The sequence below is a fragment of the Aotus nancymaae genome, unplaced genomic scaffold (genome assembly GCF_030222135.1).
Source record: "Aotus nancymaae isolate 86718 unplaced genomic scaffold, 86718_ANA_hifiasm-v0.15.2.pri h1tg000016l, whole genome shotgun sequence".
Classification (NCBI taxonomy): Eukaryota; Metazoa; Chordata; class Mammalia; order Primates; family Aotidae; genus Aotus; species Aotus nancymaae.
Window position 1 is genome coordinate 33796459 of NW_026988428.1, and position 20681 is coordinate 33817139.

At 49.0% G+C, this 20681-nt stretch overlaps 2 protein-coding genes across 9 annotated transcripts in view; one reads left to right on the forward strand and one right to left on the reverse strand.

The window, feature by feature from the left end:
* The first annotated feature begins 1423 nt into the window (after positions 1 to 1423).
* Positions 1424 to 6047, forward strand: LOC105709499 (aquaporin-6). Of its 2 annotated transcripts, none has more exons than XM_012441418.2 (4): positions 1424 to 2155; positions 2991 to 3057; positions 3321 to 3401; positions 4090 to 6047. In XM_012441418.2, the coding sequence occupies exons 1-4, from the start codon at positions 1754 to 1756 to the stop codon at positions 4374 to 4376; spliced, it is 837 nt and encodes a 278-aa protein (XP_012296841.2). In that variant the 5' UTR covers positions 1424 to 1753; the 3' UTR covers positions 4377 to 6047. The 2 variants fall into 2 exon arrangements, with proteins under 2 accessions (XP_012296841.2, XP_012296840.1); XM_012441417.2 differs by having other exon boundaries at positions 2899 to 3057; positions 4090 to 4346.
* A 10528-nt stretch (positions 6048 to 16575) lies between these two features.
* RACGAP1 (Rac GTPase activating protein 1) overlaps positions 16576 to 20681 on the reverse strand; it is a 37270-nt gene continuing 33164 nt past the window's right edge. For all 7 annotated transcript variants that reach the window (XM_064377056.1, XM_064377050.1, XM_064377052.1 and 4 more), the window contains 2 exons: positions 20285 to 20393; positions 16576 to 19960 (listed from right to left, as the gene is read on the reverse strand). In XM_064377056.1, coding sequence (XP_064233126.1) covers positions 19885 to 19960; positions 20285 to 20393 — 185 coding nt within the window. In that variant the 3' untranslated portion in view covers positions 16576 to 19884. The remainder of the gene's footprint in view (positions 19961 to 20284; positions 20394 to 20681) is intronic.

The window sequence follows — 20681 nt, forward strand, 5'->3', positions numbered from 1 at the left end:
CAAGCAACGTCAAAACTGAGCCTTTGGGGTGGGAGTTACCCAAGCAAATGGAGTGCAAGGGATCTCCAAGAAGAGAAGAGAGCGTTTTCCGAGGAGAGGTCAGCAGGAGTATGCATTTGGTAAAACCTGAGGGTAACGGAGTGGGGAGAGGCAAGGCAGAGCAGCAGGGTCCCTGAAGGCAGGCACTGAGCTTCCAGAGGGACGGGAGGCTTGGAAGGGATTTTAGCAGGGGAGCAGCATGATCAGATTTGCATTTCAGCACTCAGGCTGCAGTATGGAAAATTGATTGGAGCGGAGCAAGGGAGCAGACAGAGAGACTGGTTAAAGGCTGCAGGGAGGCAGGGGTGGCAAAAAGAGGGCACAGTCAAGAGATATTTAGGATTCAAAATCAGCAGGACTTGATGCTTCTCCTGGATGGGGGAAGGAGGGAGAAAAGGGTCAAGGATGCTTCTCAGATGCCACCAGCTGAGCTGGAGAAAACAAGAGGAACACATGGGGGGTTGCCGGGGCGGGTGGGGGGGGGTGCCAGGAGAGAGGGGGATCTCATCTTGAGACAGATTGCGTTTGAGGAGGCTGAGAACAACCAGGAGACATCTGTGGGCAGGTACATACGCCAGGGATGAGGTCAGGGCACCCAGCTGTGGTTCAGAGGGGAAGATTATTATTTTAACAGCTTGACAGACTCTTCTTAGGGAGCAATACTTTTGTTTGAGAAAATACCTTGCTATCTGCTAGGGTTAAAAAGGCATGGGTGACCATAGGGCCAGTGCAACCACAAAAATGGTTATGCTGCCTTAGGAGAGAAAGGAGCGAAATCTGTTTGGCCCTGAGAGGAGGAGAGCAGAGAGGGAGGGGCCGAGAAGCGAGCGGAGCGCGGGGGAGGGCAGAGAGGCAGGAGGAAGTGAGTGAAGGGCCAGTGGAAATTCCCACTGGTGGACAGCAGAGGTGGACAGAAGAGGTTTCCACTGGTGTGACATGTGTGGCCTTGTGTGATCCAACGCGGTTTGCGTCCCTGTAGAATAAACCCCTTCTCCACCTGCCCCTCTGCACCCCCACAGGCCACAGTGTCCACAGTGTCCTTGGTAAAGTTGACTCTATTCACACCTGCATTCTGTAAGTGTGGGCATAGGTGGGAGTGGGGGAGAGGACTTACTTTCACATCTGGGTTCACAAGCACTGCTTGGTGCCCATCTGGAAGCAAAGCCTAGACACAGAGGGGGCCAGACGAACAGGACCTGGGAATGTACAGGACCCCTGAAAGCAGGCCTTGGGCTTGGGGATCTGAATGATCTTACTTTATCTCACTGACATTGGAATAGGAGCACTCTGAAATCCCATGACCCCTGCTGCCCTGCACCTATAACCCTCGGGCTAGACCTCAGCCTAGCCAAGTCAGGCCCAGCCCATCCTAGAAATCCTCCTAGGAGGTTCCAGCTCAGTGCCCAGAGACACCCCCACATCCCACCCCATCAGGTGAGCTCAGGCTGGAGCAGGCATGTAAGCAACACTCCTCACACCACCCCCACATACATACATAACCCCATCCACCTGCTCCCTGCCAGTCTGACTAGCACATTCCTGGGGACACTAGCGTGGTGGAGGAGCTGCAGGTGGGAGCCAGAGAAGCCTCCACAGAGAGCAAAAGCCAGAGTCAGCCATAGACAGGAGACCAGAAGAGACAGAGGAGATCCAATACCAGAGGAGCAGAGAAGAGGCCCCAGAGCAAAGCAGGAAAGAGCCAAGGCACCAGGACATGGATGCAGCGGAGCCAGGGGGCCGCAGCTGGGCCAGCATGTTGGTGTGCAAGCTTTGGAAAGCCATCAGCAGGGCGCTGTTTGCAGAGTTCCTGGCCACGGGGCTGTATGTGTTCTTCGGCGTGGGCTCCGTCATGCGCTGGCCCACAGCACTTCCTTCCGTGCTGCAGATCGCCATCACCTTCAACCTGGTCACCGCCATGGCTGTGCAGGTCACCTGGAAGGCCAGCGGGGCCCACGCCAACCCCGCCGTGACACTGGCCTTCCTCGTAGGCTCCCACATCTCTCTGCCCCGAGCTGTGGCCTATGTGGCTGCCCAGCTGGTGGGGGCCACGGTGGGGGCTGCTCTGCTGTACGGGGTCATGCCGGGAGACATCCGAGAGACCCTTGGGATCAACGTGGTAGGTGCAGGGAGGGGCACCCTTGAGGGCCGGAGGCGGGAAGGTGCACAGGTGGTGAAGGCAGAGGCCAGAACGGAGGCGAGGGAGCAGAGGAGGAAATGAGTCGGCTGCAGGCTCCGCACCTGCCCGGGCTGGGCCCCAGGACCCAGAGGACTGAGCCTTGACCTCTGTTTAGGGCAGAATAGAAATGTGATAGTGGAAGGAAGAGCAGGTGGGGAAGGAGGAAGCCACACAAAGGAGAAGGAATAGAAGGACCTGGCGTTGAAGGGTAGACATGGTCAAGGGAGCCTGCGGCAAGGCAGAGGAAGGGGCCCCACGGGGACTTCATTTTCCTCCCCAGCCTTCACCCACGTCCTCTGCACTCTGGTTGTTCCCAAGTTCTTCCCTCCACCTCAAGACCTGCCTCACACCCCTACCCCATTTCCTGACCAACCGTGTTCTACCCTCTTCCCCAAATCTCCTCCTCCCGCACCTGCTGCCTGCCTCCTCTCAAGCAAGCCTCCTGAACCATGGGCCCAGCCAGCCCCCTGGTGGAGTGGGAGGAGGGCCACTCACTTCTGCAAGGGCAGGGGTCTGGAGCAGATATGGACCCCACTGCACAGACCTCCTGAAGTCCTGAAGCTGGGCGGCGGCGCGGTGTCACCCCCTTCCAGCTGAGGAGACAGGCCCAGGGCCAGGGGTGTCTCTGTCTGTCTGAGGGCAGAGTCTGCCGGTGTCTGCTCCAGAGTAACTCCTTTGCCCAGGTCCGGAACAGCATCTCAAATGGCCAGGCAGTGGCTGTGGAGCTGCTTCTGACCCTGCAGCTGGTGCTCTGTGTCTTCGCTTCCACCGACAGCCGCCAGACATCCGGCTCCCCCGCCACCATGATTGGGATCTCTGTGGCACTGGGCCACCTCATTGGGGTAAGGAGCAGAGGGGACACCATGCACGTCCGCACACTGGGTCTGTCCCCGGGGAAACTGTGGAACCCTGAAGCTCAGGCAGTGTCCCTCCCTGAGCCCCTCGGGTCTTGGAGCCAAAGTGGTACCCCCTGCACTCTAGGCCCAGGATATGGCAGTACAGAGGCTGTGGCTGGCACTACAGCTCTGAGCCAGGACTGAGAAACGGTCCCCTCTCAGGCCTGCCTCAAGCCTTCTCCAACCCTGACCCCACACTTGCTCCCCAGATCCACTTCACCGGCTGTTCCATGAACCCTGCCCGCTCCTTCGGCCCTGCCGTCATCATTGGGAAGTTCACAGTCCACTGGGTGAGCCCCTCTGCCGGCAGCCCTGGGGAAGGGAGGGAGCCTGAGCTGGCAATAGATGGTGGGGTTCACTCGCAGCGCAGCGGGTCCACGCAGATGGGAAGATGGGCCCCCAGACCATTCTGAGCCTGAAGCGCAGCCTTCCCTAAGCTCAGAAGGCTAGGGCAGGTGTCCTGGCTGGGACTTCCTTTCTCTTCGGCTTCAGCTGCCTGGGGTACCCAGTGGACTGGCAAGAAATGGGCCAGGGCAGGAGCTGCAGCCTTGGCCCAGACTTTTAAGTTCTGGCTGTTTCCTTATTCACTTTCTCCAGCTGGACCAATTTTCAAACTTGGATAAAGAAAAAGACAAACAGAAATAGACACACACCAGCAGAGACAGAAACAGCAATAGCCAGGACTCATGGCTAAAACGGGGGAAGTGAGAGAAAAGAGGTGGGGGTGGGTGAGGAGACCAGCCCGGGTCCCAGCTCCCAGCCACGGCTGCAGAGCCTGGGCTCAGCCCCAGCGAAGGCAAGGTCCCCTCACCCTGTGGGCTTGGGAAGCATGACTCGTGGTTCTCACATTTAGCACCTTAGAGACATGTGAGGGAGACTTGGGAGACCAAGCCAGCACTAGGGAAGCAGGCAGAGGTCCCAGAGCTACCCTGCCATCCTGACAGCTCCCGGGTGGGGTGACCACGTCCTTCTCCTCAGGTCTTCTGGGTGGGGCCCCTGACGGGAGCCCTCCTGGCCTCACTGATCTACAACTTCATCCTGTTCCCCGACACCAAGACCCTGACCCAGAGGCTGGCTATCCTCACAGGCACCGCAGAGGTGGGGACAGGGGTGGAGCCCCTAAAGAAGGAATCCCAGCCCCGTTCGGGAGCCGTGGAGATGGAGAGTGTGTGAAACAGCCTAGGCCTAGTGGCGCTCTCAGGCTCCCTGCCTTGCAGGGCCTGCCTGGAGGTTCTCCGTGGGGATGGTGGGAGGGGGAGGCTTGACCTCTTGTCCTGACCAGGTGGGCCGGAGGGGACAAGCCCTATCCCTGGCATTACATTTCTAGATGGAATCTGTGAGTAAGCCGGGTGCGGTGGCTCCCGCCTGTAATCCCAGCACTTTGAGAGGCCAAGAGGGGCGGATCATGAGGTCAAGAGTTTGAGACCAGCCTGGCCAACATGGTGAAACCCCGTCTCTACTAAAAATACAAAAATTAGCTGGATATGGTGGCTCTCACCTGTCAAACCAGCTACTTGGGAGGCTGTGGCAGGAGAATTGCTTGAACCCAGGAGGTGGAGGTTGCAGTGAGCCGAGATCATGCCACCGCATTCCAGCCCAGGTGACAGAGCGAGACTCTGTCTCAAAAAAAAAAAAAAGAATCTGGGAGTGAATGTGTCTCGTTCCCTCTCCCTAGGGCTTCCCCACCTCTCCGTGGGACAGAGCAGAGGAAGGCAAGGGACTTAGGATCGCCCTCCTCCCCTCTCACCCAACTGGACCCCATAGGAGTCCTGAGCCTCCAGATGCCCGAGTCTTGGGGGAGAAAGGAATGAGAGCCCAGACAGCCACTCTGCTTAGACATGGGAGCTACAGGGACCTCAGGAAGCCCAACTTCTTACCCACCCAGGAAACCCTTGGGGTGGAGGGGACAGGCTGTCTGGAGGAATCAGGCCCTGGGACAGTCTCTGAGCTCCTGGGTGGGGGGGATTTCTCTGCCCTTGGGTGTGGTTTTGGGGGACATAGTTCTTCCCTCAGACTGGGGGCTTCCTGAGGACAGAGATTGCTCTCCCAATAGATCTTTGGGTTTTTGTTTTGTTTGTGTGTTTGTTTTTGTTTTTTTGAGACAGGAGTGTAGAGGCATGATCTCAGCTCACAGCAACCTCCACCTCCCAGGTTTAAGGGATTCTCCTGCCTCAGCCCCCCGAGCAGCTGGGATTAGAGCCGCCCGCCACCACACCCAGCTAATTTTCATATTTTTAGTAGAGACAGGATTTCACCATGTTGACTAGGCTGGTCTTGAACCCCTGACCTCCCGTGATCCATCCACCTCGGCCTCCCAAAGTGCTGGGATTACAGGCGTAAGCCATCGCACCTGGCCCCTCCCAATAGTACTTTATTCCTCACTCCAAATGCTCCAGAGAGGCCCCCACCCTTGAGAAGAGCTGACACAGACGAACATTTTTTCAGGCTGGCAGAGGGGTGGGATAGAGGAAGGGAGGTTTGAGCCAGATAGGCCTTTCCCAGGGAAGCGTCCTCCCAGGTGCTTGCCCCAGCTCCCACCCCACAGCCCACTGGTAGGCAGGAACAATCCTTAGAGGGGAAGTGTCCATCCCAGCCATGACTCATGACTTGGGGTCTCCAGCCTCTCTGTCAGCATTTACAGGATCCCCAAAAAGCTGTGAATAAGCCCTAAGGGTGGTAGGAACCCAGGAGTAACCCAGGAAACTAAGATTTGAGATTCATTGCCTCTGAAAGACTCCCAAAATCTAAATGGTTTAATATTTCAAGGCTGCTGTAGATTTATTCTGCCCACAACTTGGGGGTCCTGTGTGGATCTCGACTTCTCTGGCTGTAAAATGGACATGATCCCCCTCCAAGGACTGCTGTGAAATCAAGAAATTGGAAAATATTTTTGGAAGTTAAAATGCTAGAAAAACAATCCCAATAAATGATGGTTATTGTTACTGTTACTGTAATTCTTGGGTTTGAATACAATTGCTGTTGGTAATGAGAGGGAGGAGGGAAAGAGAGAGAGGAAGATGACTGAGAGGGAGGGAAGAGGGTGGGTTTTCTCTCACATCATTCATCTACTTACCAGGGACCCTGTCTCCTCTTCTCCTGGGTCTGCTGACCTTGGGGATTTGTGGTGTGAGGGGCTGTGAGAGGGTCCTGGAATGCAGAGGCAAGCCAATAAAGTCAGTTCTCATCTCTATGATGCCCATCACCATGGTACCCTAAGATGCAGCAGCCAAATTCATATAAAAGATGGGTCCTGGCAGCCGGGCATGGTGGCTCACGCCTGTAATCCCAGCACTTTGGGAGGTCAAGGTGGGCAGATCACAAGGTCAGGAGATCAAGACCATCCTGGCCAACATGGTGAAACCCCATCTCTATTAAAATACAAAAAATTAGCCAGGCATGATAATGCACACTTGTAATCCAAGCTGGGGAGGCTGAGGCAGGAAAATCACTTGAACCTGGGAGGTGGAGGTTGAAGTGAGCCAAGATTGTGCCACTGCACTCCAGCCTGGAGACAGAGGAAGACTCCGTCTCAAAAAAAAAAAAAAAAAAAAAAAGATGGGTCCTGTCCTGGTGCAGTGGCTCCTGCCTGTAATCCCAACACTTTGGGAGGCCAAAGTGAGAGGATCACTTGAGGCCAGGAGTTCGAGACCAGCCTGAGAAACATGGCAATGCTCTGCCTTTACAAAAAATTAAAAATTTAGCCAGGTGTGGTGGCTCACCCCTGTAATCACCGACACATTGGGTGGCCAGAGCAGGAGGACTGCTTGAGGCCAGGAGTCCAAGACCATCCTGGGCAGCATAGTGAGACTCCATCTCTATTATTTAAAATGAAAAACTAAATTAAAATACAAACAAAAGATAGATCCTTTTTAATGATATCTCCTGAGGGAATGGGGATGAGGGAAAGGCTACCTAAGTCTTCAAGGGCAGCATGACAGACCCAGACTGTGGCCAATGCAGTAGCTGAATCCCTGGTGCTCACGGCCCCAGTGGCTGTGCTCAGCATTCTGTAATATCAGTGCAGATACCACTCACATCTCTCCAAGCTGGGCCCCACTCATCCATCTTCGCAATCTCTCAGAGCCCAAGGCTGCCTGTGCCCCTTTATGAGCAGGGACAGCTGAGTGTCTATCTGTATGCATGCATATATGAGAGCGGTGTATGCAGAGGACATGATTGACTTGCTAAAGATCACCCAGGTCCGGAGCATGAACACTTAAGGTGTCCCCAGCTCCCAGTTTAGAATTTTCCAAAATAGAGCTTCAGGGGGTCTCATACAAGCTGCAGGCCCAGGAAGGAAGGAAACGGGAACTAGAGGGATAGGGGTGTGGAGCTCCCTTAAGCTCCTTGACAAATCATCACTGCTTTTTGTACCCAGAGCCAGGCACACACTGGGTGCTCAATATAAGTTTGATGAATGAATAAGGCTGGGCAGCTGGGGAGGGAGGGGAAGCAGTAATAGATCAAGAGGAGATATTTTCAGGAGTTACAGCTCCAAATAAGCCAGTGTGACAGCAGCTGAGAAGCCTATGCTTCCAGGTAGGGGCTGGGGAGAGGGTGCATCGCCAGACATTTGCTGTTCCACCTGCAATTTCAGAGCAGGCTTCACAACGCCTGTCCCAGGAACTTACAGGCCAAAATACAGGGGGTTCCTTGAAGAGGAAGCTGGGGTGCTATTTTCACCAACAGTTCTTCAAAGCAGTTCTCTATCAGGACAGAGCAGGAGGAAATAAGGTTCCTGAGAAGTGGGGAATTAGGTTAGCCTCTAAGAGCATCCAAGGTTAGATGTGGAAATAAGTAACCAAAGCTTTGCTTCCCCTCCTCTGGAGCCGTTTAATAGGACAGCAGGCCATCTGTTTGGATGAGGGAAGGGCTGGCCTTTGGGGAGCTGAATCTCAGTGGCTCCAGCTGGGGGAAGCAGGCTTCATTGGCCTAGCCCCTGGGCCTGGGTAGGGGCAGGGGACATGGGGAGGACAGAGACCCAACCAGGCCAGCCCTGGGTGTGCATTCCCTTCCTCCTGTTTGTCAGGGAAGTTTTTAATTACTGGTGTGTAATCTGATCTGACCCTTCTCCCTGCTGAGCACTGCCTTCAATCAGTGGAGCCATCTGCAATTGCAATTCATAATTCTCCCAAAAGGGAGGAGGACTCGGGCCGGGTGCCTTGGTGATTAATACAATTAGCCTTTTATGTGGATGATTGTCTTAGCAGGAGCAGATGATGCTGTGCTGGGAGCCTAGGCGGTCGCCTCCCGATTGGCTGGCGGGAGGCCCCTCTCTGCTTCCCACCCCCACTGCTCATCTTTAACCTGCTACCACCAGGTATAAAGAGGACAGGCCTCATCTGGGGCCATACTGTGCAAGGGGGAAAAGGCCAGGAAGGGGTTAGGCTCTGAGCTACATTGGCCTCCTAGGACTGAAGGAAGAGCAGAGTCACACAATGATCTGGGCACTTTCACTTTCCAAAGAAAACCACTTTCACCTAAAGGATTGTGTGGGTCAAAGTTTAAAAAAAAAAAACCCACATAAATGTAGACTAGAGGTTGACAGGGTTTAAATACAGGCTCAGGCACTTACCAGCTGTGTGCACTTGGGCAAGTTACTTAAGGATCCTGAGCCTCACTTTCCTCATCTGGAAGATGGGAGTACAGTCCAAAGGGCGCTGGAAGAACTACATGAGATGTGTGTGCGTTTAGCACCATGCCTGACGTGCAGTCAGATCTCAATCAGTGGCAGCTATTTTTACCAGCACCTTCATCATGGTAGATGGCATTCTGTCTACCATGAGCTCAGCTACTTCCCTTGAAGTTTCTAATGAGGCCTGGGCTATTACTCAAGAAGGGATAACATCCTTCCTATAGCCCAGGCTTAGCTTGAGCTGAGGCGGGAGAGGGAGAGTATGTGCATGTGTTTGGGGGAAAGGGGGAATCACAGAAGAGGAGTCAAGAATTACAAGTATTAAACAAACACAAGAAAGAGGCCGCGCTCTGTGGTTCAAACCTGTAATCGCAGCACTTTGGGAGGCCGAGGCAGGTGAATCACTTGAGGCTTGGAGTTTGAGACCATCCTGGCCAAAATGGTGAAACTTGATCTTTACTAAAAATACAAAAATTAACTGGGTATGGTGGCACATGCCTGTAGTCCCAGCTACTCAGGAGGCTGAGGCAGGAGAATTGCTTGAACCTTGGAGGCAGAGGTTGCAGTGAGCCGAGATCACGCCACTGCACTCCAGCCTGGCAACAGAGCAAGACTCGATCTCAAAAAAAAAAAAAAGAGAGAGAGAGAAGTAAGAAATAAGAGCCTTCTCAATGGAGAAGGGGAGCAATGAAGTGATCACACTGGGAGAGTTGGGAGATTCCGGGAATCGGGGTAAGAAGTCTGGGTGGGGTGAAAAGAAGCAGAGCTTTGAAGATTTGGAATTTCACATGAAAGCTAAGTAAACAAAAAGGGAGCCGACATCAGAGCTGAGAGTTAAAGGGGCAGGACAGACCAAAATCACTGTGATCGATAATGAGGTCAAGTGATCTGAAGAAAGCCGATCTGGGTTTTGACGGGAGACTCCACTGGGTCAGGGGAGGGGATCAGCTCAGTTCCTCCGGCCCCACAGTGCTGTTATCCGTGACTCAGAGCAGCACCAGGGAGTGCAGGAAACAGGCCCAAGGAGAAGAGCTCGATCCTTGATATTAGGAGGGATTTTAACCTACAGCTTAGTGCCATGCCCTCTCAATGTCAGAGAGGAAGATGGGGAGGGAAGAAGTTAAAGGCTAATCAAGATGAAGTATCCGGCCAAGCTGTGACCTCTCTGGGCAGCTGTGGCAGGGGGTCAGCACAGCCAAGATCTGTAATCACTTCTCAGGGAGAGGCAGCTACACTACAGCGCAGTCACGTATTCAGCAAAAGCTGGGGAGGCAGGGCATGGTTAGTGAATGGGATTTATGGGAGTGGGGAGTCCAATAGCACTAATTAATAGGCTGCAGTTAATTAGCGGAAAGGGGGGAAATGAAAAACAATGTTTCAGAGCTCCGATTAAAACCAATAAAGGGGCAGCTATTGCCAGAGCTGCAGGTGGAGGAGGCCAGAGACAGAAGCAGGGACGAATAATCCCCACTCCACCCCCATGGACAGATGAAACAAGGTCCAGCCAGGCCAGGGAGTGGCAGGCCAGGTCTCACTAATGCAGGCCTCCATAACAACTATTTCAGTATTGACTGCGTGATTAAGTTAAATATTAAAAGCTAAGAGAGCCAGTGCCCACGTACAAAGGCTGGAATATAACAAACGTCCACCAAGAGTTTTGCCTGGGCCTTTCCTGGGTCTTAAAGGATGATAAGGTAATAAAGGAATACTTAATAGGACTCATTTAGGATTAAACAAGTTTATTGGGGGTCTGAAGGAACTCCCCAAACCTCCATGATGTAGCAGAACACAAGATAAGGGTAATCACCCCAGCACCTGGACCCATTTAGATTAAGTAAATTTACTGAGTTTCCAGAGGAAGGTCTTCAGGACTCAAATCTTAGTTATCGATTAAAAGAAGTTATGTCTTTGGATGAATGAACACTTACACATAGACATCTAGTTAGAAGGTATAGAACTCTAAGGGCCTGGCACAGTGACTCAGGCTTATAATCCCAGCACTTTGGGAGGCCTAGATGGGCGGATCACGAGGTCAGGAGTTCAAGACCAGCCTGATCAATATGGTGAAACCCCAATTCTACTAAAAATATAAAAATTGGCCAGACTTGGTGGCACGCCCTGTAGTCCCAGCTACTTGGGAGGCTGAGGCAGGAAAATTGCTTCAGCCCAGGAGGCAAAGGTTGCAATGAGCCAAGATAGCACCATTGCACTCCAGCCTGGGTGACAGAGACTGCATCTCAAAAAAAAAAAAAGAAGAAGGTATAGAAGCTCTGGGAACTTTGTAATTTTGAGTTGCTCTGCTGATAAATTCCAGGCCTTCTCCCTGTAACCAGTTATAGAAATAAAAACTCCTTTCTCTCCCAGTTCACCTGCATCTCGTTACAGGGCCACAAAAATAAGCAGCCCGATCCTCAGTTTGGTCTGGGAACAAAGGCCTAGCCTGTGGTGAGAGAAGATGCCGGGATAGCAGTCAGGGGCGTCTGGTTCTGGAGCAGCAGGCTGGAGGGGCGTCCTCTGTCTGGAAATACGCTTCTGTCCCTCCCTAGCAGCCTGGCACACCCTGAGAACCAGCTCTCATGTCAGGACCTGGAGGCTCTGTGAGGTCCCTCGGCACATTGCACCACCTCTATCCCAGCACTGAACACCTGACTTCACAGTTATTTGAACATCTGTCTCTAACAGGAATATCTTCCTAAACAAAATCATATTTTTAGTCTGCTTCTCATATCAGGGCAGCATATTCCTTATCTTTACTATCTGTCCTATGAGACAGCCTTCCTTTTTTGTTGGTCCCCAAATCATGGCCTTTCAGTTTCAAGAGGAAACACCTTCCTCTGATATTCTAGACTTGATGAGTAAGTTGGTCAAAGGATTGCAACACACACTCCCAAAACCCTGCCCAAACAGAATGTCTAAAACCTCTCATCTCTCATGTGTTAAAGCAGCCTGGCGCCCACCAGGGTGTTATTGTTGTTTTGGTGGGATCATCACTGATTCACAGTGGCTTTCCCCTAATGGCTCTGGGGTCATGACGGGTCCGATCTTCGTCCTGCCCCACACATTGCCTGTCTGCTTCTTCATGCCATGTGTCTTGGACTGAGCCTTGGTTTCTCTCCTTTTCCTATACTGTAGATTCCTTTCAGACCAGGGGGAACTTCCTGTTTGAATCTCTCTGAGGCAGGGCGTGGTGGCTCATGCCTGTAATCCCAGCACTTTGGGAGGCCGAGGTGGGCAGATCACCTGAGGTCCGGAGTTCAAGACCAGCCTGACTAACACGGAGAAACTCCAACTCTACTAAAAATAGAAAATTAGCTGGGCATGGTGACACATCCCTGTAATCCCAGCTACTCGGGAGGCTGAGGCAGGAGAATCACCAGGAGGTGGAGGTTGTGGTGAGCTGAGATCACACCATTGTACTCCAGCCTGGGCAACAAGAGCAAAACACCGTCTCAAAAAAATAAATCTCTCTTTGACCACAGCAAAGTCACTGTTTTCTTGGCCTGCACAGCTGGTTCATCCAACAGCCTATCTCACGTGAAAAGCTAACACTTCCAACCCAAATAACATTGATTATAAGATGCACCACTATTTTATGAGCTAAGGGGAAACACTGCATTATATTAGTAAAATGCCATTGATTATTAGATGCCCCAATTCTCAGAGATATTAACAATATATTTCCAAAGTGCATCTTTCCAATCAATGAAATGATCATTTCCTCTTCAAATCTTGGCTTTTTTTTTTTTTTGCGAAGGAGTTTTGCTCTTGTTACCCAGGCTGGAGTGCAATGGCAGTATCTCGGTTCACCCCGTAACCTCCACCTCCCAGGTTCAAGCGATTCTCCTGCCTCAGCCTCCCGAGTAGCTGGGATTACAGGCATGCGCCACCACACCTGGCTAATTTTGTATTTTTAGTAAAGACGGGGTTTCTCCATATTGATCAGTCTGGTCTCGAACTCCCGACTTCAAAGGATCCACCCGCCTCAGCCTCCCAAAGTGCAGGGATTACAGGCATGAGCCACCGTACCCAGCCTAAATCTTGGCTCTTTACATCGGGTTTTAATGAAAAGAGGAAAGGAGGGCTGAAGTGGGGACCATCTTAGGTGTCTTCTCCCTCCCAGGGGGATGGATACATTACCCTCATATGCTCTTAACTCTGCACATTTGTTGCTGTACCAGCTTTTAAGTACCCACTCCACCCCTCGCCGTGAATGTCTCCTCTCCCTCAGTGCCAGGAAGTCCACTGAAGAGAAGCCCTCTTTTTTCTCAGAGGCAAACAAACACAAACCACACCAAGCTGAGACCACAGTTTTAAGGATATATAGCCTAGCACTTCAACACCATTTATCCAACCACTTCCCACCCCACTGGGTTATTTTCCCCGGAGCCTTCAGAGCAGTGTCATGAGAAGATGCAGAGATTAATCATTTCTTCCTAATCGGGCTAAGACAGCTCCGTTAAGCTGCCGACTGCAGGCGATTCCCGTTAAAGCAAAGTAGCTGGAAAGGGCTTAGCCCTTTAATGCCGGCAGCTGTATCTCCACAGCGTGGCTGCTCTGCTGAGGGGCTGGACTCTGTCCAGAAGCACCAGGCGTTTAGCCCCATTCAATGTATGTTAACCTAGGAGGAGAGAGCAGCCAGCCAGCTCCCTGGGAGGAAGGGAGGTGGTTCCTTTAAGCACCTGTCCACCCCCAGGTTTTGCTTTCTAATGAGAAAGAAAAATCCCAGCCCCTTTGAATCTCTGTCTCTACTAAAATCTGGACAAACTATCATCTCACAGGCAAAAACAGCTTTCTCTGCGGTGGGCGCAACTCTATTTTAAAAACGAACCTAACAACAGATCCACTTGTTAGTTTTCACAACAAAAAGACTTTAGGCCACTAACCATGGAGAGTCATTCTCCCTTGAGCTGTTTTTTTCCCTCTGAGGGCTAAAGTAGTCTTCAGATCCCAGGTATGCTTATGTGTGGACACAGCAGACTGACCACTCCTTCTTGGAGAGCCCTGGGCCCTAGGGTTAATGAAGGAGAACGCTGCACAGCCCTTGGAAAGCCCTGGCACAGAGCAGGCTGTGAAGAGAGATCACTCGAAGACTTCTCACTCAAAGCCAGATGGTGAGCATGAGACAGGGTGAGAGCTAATGCCACTCAGGGGGAAAGCCAGTGCGTTAATCCACTGACACGTTTCTGGAAGCAGGCTGATGGCTTTGGCTCTGAGACTTGCCTGTCCTTGGCTTTGAGCTTCAGAGCACACAGGACACACAGGGGTGGCCTGAAAACAGACTGCCACCAAGAGCAACCTCAAGCGCTCACACAGCTCTTCTTGCTCTTTCCACACAGAAAACAGCTCTAGATCACCAAGCCCAGGTCTTCCATTCTCCCAGGCAACCATTAGGAAATTCTGCCCCACGTGCCTTCTCCAGCAGCCTGGGCCTTGCTGCTCTTTCTGGGTCTTCTGCTGAGAATGCACAATGAGAATGCACACTACATCCACATATGTACAGTCCTCAGTGCAATCTGTGGCTCTAGGTTGGGTGACTTAGAAAGTTCTTAGGATAATAGGGAGAACTCCTGCAATGTAAACAATCATCTCCTCTTTCTACAGCGCTGCTCATTTTATAGTTGCTCACTTTGCAGAACAAGATCTTTCCTTGCATAGAATGTGAATAACACTGGCTCCAAGCAAAGGGCATTTACTAGTACTTACGTACCTAATAATACACTAACAGGCCCAAAAATGCTGAAGAAGTCTGAAATAGCAAGCGCCAGGGCTGACCTTCAGACTAAGCTGTAACTCCCAGATTCTAACCACAGGTAACCTACACATTAGTTGGTGGGAGTTTGGGCCAAATCACCTCTCTGAATTTGTCAACTGGGAGAATATCACCTGTCCTGCCCCTCCTCACGTGGGTGAAGTGAAATCAAGTAAGATAATAAATGAAAGCACTCTGTATCTGGTAAATTACCATATTAAATTCCCTAGAGACTTTATGAGGAGTCAGTTCTTAATTCCATCTTCAGTGATGACCAGAGAAGATTTGACTGGTGCTTTATTATAAGTCTAAATACCTATTTTCATGTGTCTGAGCTTAGCACACAGATGGTATCCAACTGTGTAAGATATGAGAGTAATGCTGCATAAAAAACAATGCAGCTAAATGAAGCCTGCCAAGAGTTATAGAGGGAGAAAGGTAGACAAAAGGAAAAATTCCTGCTTCCAACTAGGAGTCCCTGAAAAGTAGCCTCCTTCCCCATCCCACACAATTGCAGAGGACAAAGCTCCCACATGCTACAAGGTTATTCCTGGTGACGTCAAGCTGTCTTCTACCTGACTTTGTGAACACAAACCATCAACAAACACAGCTCTGAGAACCAACGTATAATAAATTACCCAAGTTAAGGACCTCCTGGCCTGGAGCCTTCGCTTATTTACAAAATACACCCCCTACAGGAGCATATAAAAAAATTACCAAGTTCTTAGGTTAAGTGGCCATTCTCCAAACCCTGTTTACACCAAAAGCACAATGGCTAACGTGCCCCAACTCTGCATGCTTGAAAGCTTTTTGCATCAGTGGCTGAAACCTGAGTTATCATGCAGACTTATGATCAAAGCACATCGATCAAGAACCTACTGTGTGAGCTGTGACACCCTCACTTCTCACATCTAGGTATCCACACCAGCTATTTCCCTGCCCATGCTGAGAGCCTAAGAAAAGGTGATACATGATTGAGAGAACCACTTGGCATGCCAGGCATAGCAGTGGGGCCTCTAAATGCTTTTCCAATAAGAAATCACTTACCACGTGCAATGTATTATGTGTATGTATGTATCTATGTATTATTCTGTTCTCACACTACTAATAAAGACATACAAAAGACTGGGTAATTTATAAAGGAAAGAGGTTTAATTGACTCACAGTTTGGCAGGGTTGGGGAGGCCTCAGGAAACTTACAATCATGGCAGAAGGGGAAGCAAACATATCCTTCTTCACATGGTAGCAGCAAGAAGTGCAGAGCAAAAGGGGGGAAAGCTCTTTATAAAACCATCAGATCTCGTGAGAACTATCACGAGAACATCATGAGGGTAACCACCCCCATGATTCAATTACCTCCCACTGGGTCCCACCCACAACACTTGGGAATTGTGGGAACTACAATTCAAGATGAGATTTGAGTGGGGACACAAACCGTATCAATCTATCTGAAGCTAGATAGGTGTGCAATGGTAGACCCTACCATAAACAAAACAAAAACAGCAAGCCTGATATCTTTGGTCCTTGTATTCACTCACCTCTCCTTGTCATTTTGTGCTGCCTAATAATTTAAGCCTGCAAGAACTGGCTGGGCACAGCGGTTCATGCCTGTAATCCCAGCACCTGGTTGGGAGGCTGCAGCAGGAGGATCACTTGAGTCCAGGAGTTTGAGACCAACCTGGGCAACATAGTGAGACCTGGTCTCTATAAAAAAACTAAAAATTAGCTGGGCATGGTCGGGCATGCCTGTTGTCCCAGCTACTTGGGAGGCATAAAATAAATAATAAAATAAAAAGAACACAAGACCACTTTCAATGCCACCAGTTCAGTTCATAGCCAAAAATGAGTACTTTTTCCCCGGTAAGTAATTGTACACCCTAAACATCCTCTAACCAAAACTCACATGCCTTCTCCTATCTCTGCAAGCAGTGAATTCACCTTCTTAAAGAAGGATAAGTTCTTAAACACCCAATAATAAATTCAAATTGTTGTGGGTGAATGCAACCATGTAATGCTTGCCCAGTTAGATAAACACCAAACTCGGAAGTCTTACACAGATCAGGAAGAATGGAGGTAAACGTCACAATTTAAAGATTGTTTATTAGCAAGTACAATAGTAAAATTAAACTGCATTAAAGGAGAGAAACATCAGAAAGGGTTAGGAGTAAGAGACGGGGTGATAGTCCCTTCAAAGCGCTGGACCCCCTTCCATGGCCCTCACATTGAGGAGGTATAATTTAATTAATTAAGCTCTGGAAAATCAGGCTCCTCCACAGGAAGTACTGTTAAAGAAGTTGAAGATGGGTATATATTTCCCTTTGCTATTATCAGAATTATTTTCATGACTAAGGTCTCTTGGCCTAGCCCAAAAACTGAGCAAATGGTTGCCAACATTTGACACACAGGACCATTTCCTTTTCCGTTAATGGACAATTGGTTCCTGCATAGGGTAGCCTTGCCTTCACTAATGTTACACAATTCATTTACTTCCTCTACATTAGTGACTTAAAATGTACCTTGGGGAGATACTACAGAACAGCAAATATGGAACCAGGCCAACGCTAGGATTGCAAAGACATAAGAAAAGTGGTAGCATCTAGGGCAGAGTTTTAAAAAATCAAGCTGGCCAGGTACGGTGGCTCACGCCTGTAATCTCAGCACTTTGGGAGGCCGAGACGGGTGGATCACAAAGTCAGGAGTTCGAGACCAGCCTGATCAACATGATGAAACCATCTGTACTAAAAATACCAAAATTAGCTGGGTGTGGTGGCACATGCCTGTAATCCCAGCTACTCAGGTGGCTGAGGCAGGAGAATCACTTGAACCCCGGAGGCAGAGGTTACAGTGAGCTGAGATTGCACCACTGCACTCCAGCTTGGGCGACAGAGCAAGACTCCGTCTCAAAAAAAATAAAATAAAACCTAGCAGGTGTGTGTGAAAGGGGGTACGGGACCCATCCTCTGTCAATTTGCTGAGGCAGATGGGCCCTGCTGTGAAGCTGCCCCTCCTGGGAAAAAAGCCAGTAGGTTGCCTCCTCTCTCCACAGTTACATATTAAGCCTGCAACTGTTTACGTTCAATCTCAGATACATTCTGATCACCAGCTTCAGAGTTCCAAGTGCAGGTGCCCTCAGTTAATCATCCCAGCTCACTCCAGAGTCACTTCCAGCAGTGAGGGATGTTCTAGGCAGTCGGCCAGCCAGAGGCAATTTTTTTTTTTAATCTGCACCATTCTGGTCCCTAAAGACTTGTTTAAAAAGTTGTTGTTTTATTTTTTAAGTATAGTCACACACTACATAATGTTTTGGTCAACAATGGATCCCACCATATACAACAGTGGTCACATAAGATTATAATAACCATAGTTTTACTGTCCCCTTTCTGTTTAGATACATAAATACTTACCATGTGTTACAACTACCTACAGTGTTCAGAACAGTCACATGCTGTACAAGTTTGTAGCCTAGGAGCAATGGGCTATACCACAGAGCCTAGGTGTGTAGTAGGCCCCACCATCCAGGTTTGTCTAAGTGCACTCGGGTTCACAAAACAATGAAATCATCTAATGAAGTATCTCTCAGAATGTATCCCAGTCGTTATGCAACTCAAGACTGTTAATAATATAATGATAATGACAAGACAACAGGCATAAGACAACTCTACAACTCCAGTTTGGACAGACTGAAAGAGAAATGGAAACAAACTCCTGGTGGTGGTAAGGCTGGGGTGGGTCCAGAGAGTAGGAAATGGAGATGAACAACAGAGTCAAGACACTTTGAAGGAAATAATTTTTCTAATTTTTTGAGACAGGGTCTTACACTGTCACCCAGGCTGGAGTGCAGTGGCACAATCTTGGCTCACTGCAACCTCCGCCTCCCTGGCTAAATTTTCTCACATCAGCCTCCTGAGTGGCTGAGACCACAGATGTGTGCCACCACGTCTGGTTAATTTTAATTTTTGCATTTTTTTTTTTTTTTAGAGATGGGGTTTCACCATATTGCCCACACTGGTCTCACCAATCTGAGATTGGTGATCCACCAATCTCAGTCTCCCAAAGTGCTGGGATTACAGGCATGAGCCACCATGCCCAGCTAATTTTGTATTTTTAGTAGGACTGAGTTTCACCACATTGGTCAGGCTGGCTCTAACTCTCAACCTCAGGTGATCTGCCTGCCTCGGCCTTCCAAAGTGCTGGGATTCCAGGTGAACCACTGCGCCTGGCCCCAGAAATGATTTTCTAAGAGGCATTGAAAGTTAAATTCCAAGACAAGAAAACCAGCCTCAGGTTCATTTTTCAAGAGCTATTTACTTTTTTCCAAATATTATCTCAAATAGGTGTTTTACAGACAATATGTCAATATGAAGACTTCATATGTCAATATGAAGTCAAACATTCTATAAAAGGAAATCATTTTTACAGATATTAAGAATAATTTTAACAGAAAAAAAAAGCTCACATCTATCTAGATGTGGCTATGTTCCATGGGAAAATTTCAGCATCCAAAGTGCAAAGAAAAAATGACTGTGGCTTTTCTTACCACATAAAATATTGACTATCTTCCCTTATAGACTACTCTTTATTGTTAGTTGGGATGCCAAAAAATGACTAGAAGTTGGGCTCCACTGAACAAGGTTGGGGGCACAGGGGTCAAGCATCAGAATGAATTCAATTTTAAAAGAAAAACTGGCTTTGACCCCAAAGGAAACTAAAGTTCAGCCAGCAGCACGTTTGCGATAAATACAAGTTGTACTACTCAACACTATTAAGAACTAATCATCCAAATTAAAGCTATGCATACTCCCATCACTAGTTCTGCCCTCTGCTACTAGTGTAGCCCATTTTTATCAAAGCTCCATGTTATAGCTCAGTTCACAATGCGGAATGAAAAATTCCGGTTCTTAGAAGGAGGCATCCTAAATCCTCTGGTCTAATCCTTTCTTTGCCCCACCCTCCCACTTCCCACCCTGAGACAAGCCAATCTTATCAGATAGGTAGGATTTCTGTCATTGTCTCATGGAAATTAGTTCTAAAACTAGAGAAAGATCATTCATTCCATGAGCAGCATTTGGCTTTAAGCCAAAGGGATAATAACCCCCTTCCCCAAAAAGAATCACAACCAGTTCCATACTAACCCTTCTACCCCTGGAAAGATCTCTCATCTAAAAGCTCCCAACAATGACCAACACAAGGTACTGATATTATGTAACTTGAGGAGAAGGAAGGGGAGATACATAGAGTTTTAATAAAGCCCTCATACACAATTAAACTTGATTAAAAGCCTGGAGAATGCTAAAAGTATTAATGAGTACAGGAGGCTGTAGAGCAGAGAGTACAGGTGTGTCCTTTCTTATAGTTGGTCAATGCTGGGGAGTAATAGGCAGATGTGACTTCACTTGAGCATTGGAGAAGCAAAAAAGTTGCCTTGTCGTCCTAGGTTGGTGGCAGACTTGCTTTTGCTCCCAAATCTACAATAAAAAGAGAATGAACTGCAAAAGTAGTCTGTAAAAAAAGGTTGAATAAACAACTATAATATTACTTGATGTAACCCAGTAAAAGTAGGAAACCCTAGACAACTATTTTGCAAGGTACTCTTAGCCACCTACAATGAGAGAGGGGAAATAGTAAAGACTTTCAGAACCTTTTTAAAGAAGGAATCCTTATAGCTCCACGTTCCCTTTTAAAGTCTAGTTCCTAGCTAAAATCTAATTCGATTTTTCTTTAAATAAGCTTCAATGTAATAAGTCTAAGAGAGCAGTTGTTTATTTCCTAAGAAGGCCAATTCTGCATACCTGGGAGTGTTCTTGGTGAGGGTGGAACGAACTCTCTGTGACAGAGAACTAGATGAAGGAGTCTTGAGAAGCTGATGTTCAGGAGTGGTCACAGGTCCCAGTAAACTCACTTGAATCAAAGTTCAGATAGATATATTTTTAAGAGCGGTGGGAGAAAAGAAGGCATCTTTTTAGATGGCTAGTTTTAAGCTGATTACCCACTGAAGCACTTAAGAGCTAAGGTTAGACAACCTAGCAAAGTCCCAGAGATCATTTTTGTCATCATTTTGTAACACAGTAGTGTATCTTTTGAACTCAGTGACTAGCTGACACTTCTTGATTCGCCATTCTCTAACTCCGAACTTCACAAATCTAACATCTAAACATCTGACTTTTAGCTATACTAGCAGAAGAAGCA

Excerpts from the sequence above, each read along its gene's own strand:
- LOC105709499 (XM_012441418.2), top strand. The coding sequence starts at position 1,754 with ATGGATGCAGCGGAGCCAGGGGGCCGCAGCTGGGCCAGCATGTTGGTG. Across the intron at positions 2,156-2,990 it reads AGACCCTTGGGATCAACGTG|CCGCCAGACATCCGGCTCCC; the intron begins GTAGGTGCAGGG and ends TTCCACCGACAG. Across the intron at positions 3,402-4,089 it reads GGAAGTTCACAGTCCACTGG|GTCTTCTGGGTGGGGCCCCT; the intron begins GTGAGCCCCTCT and ends CCTTCTCCTCAG.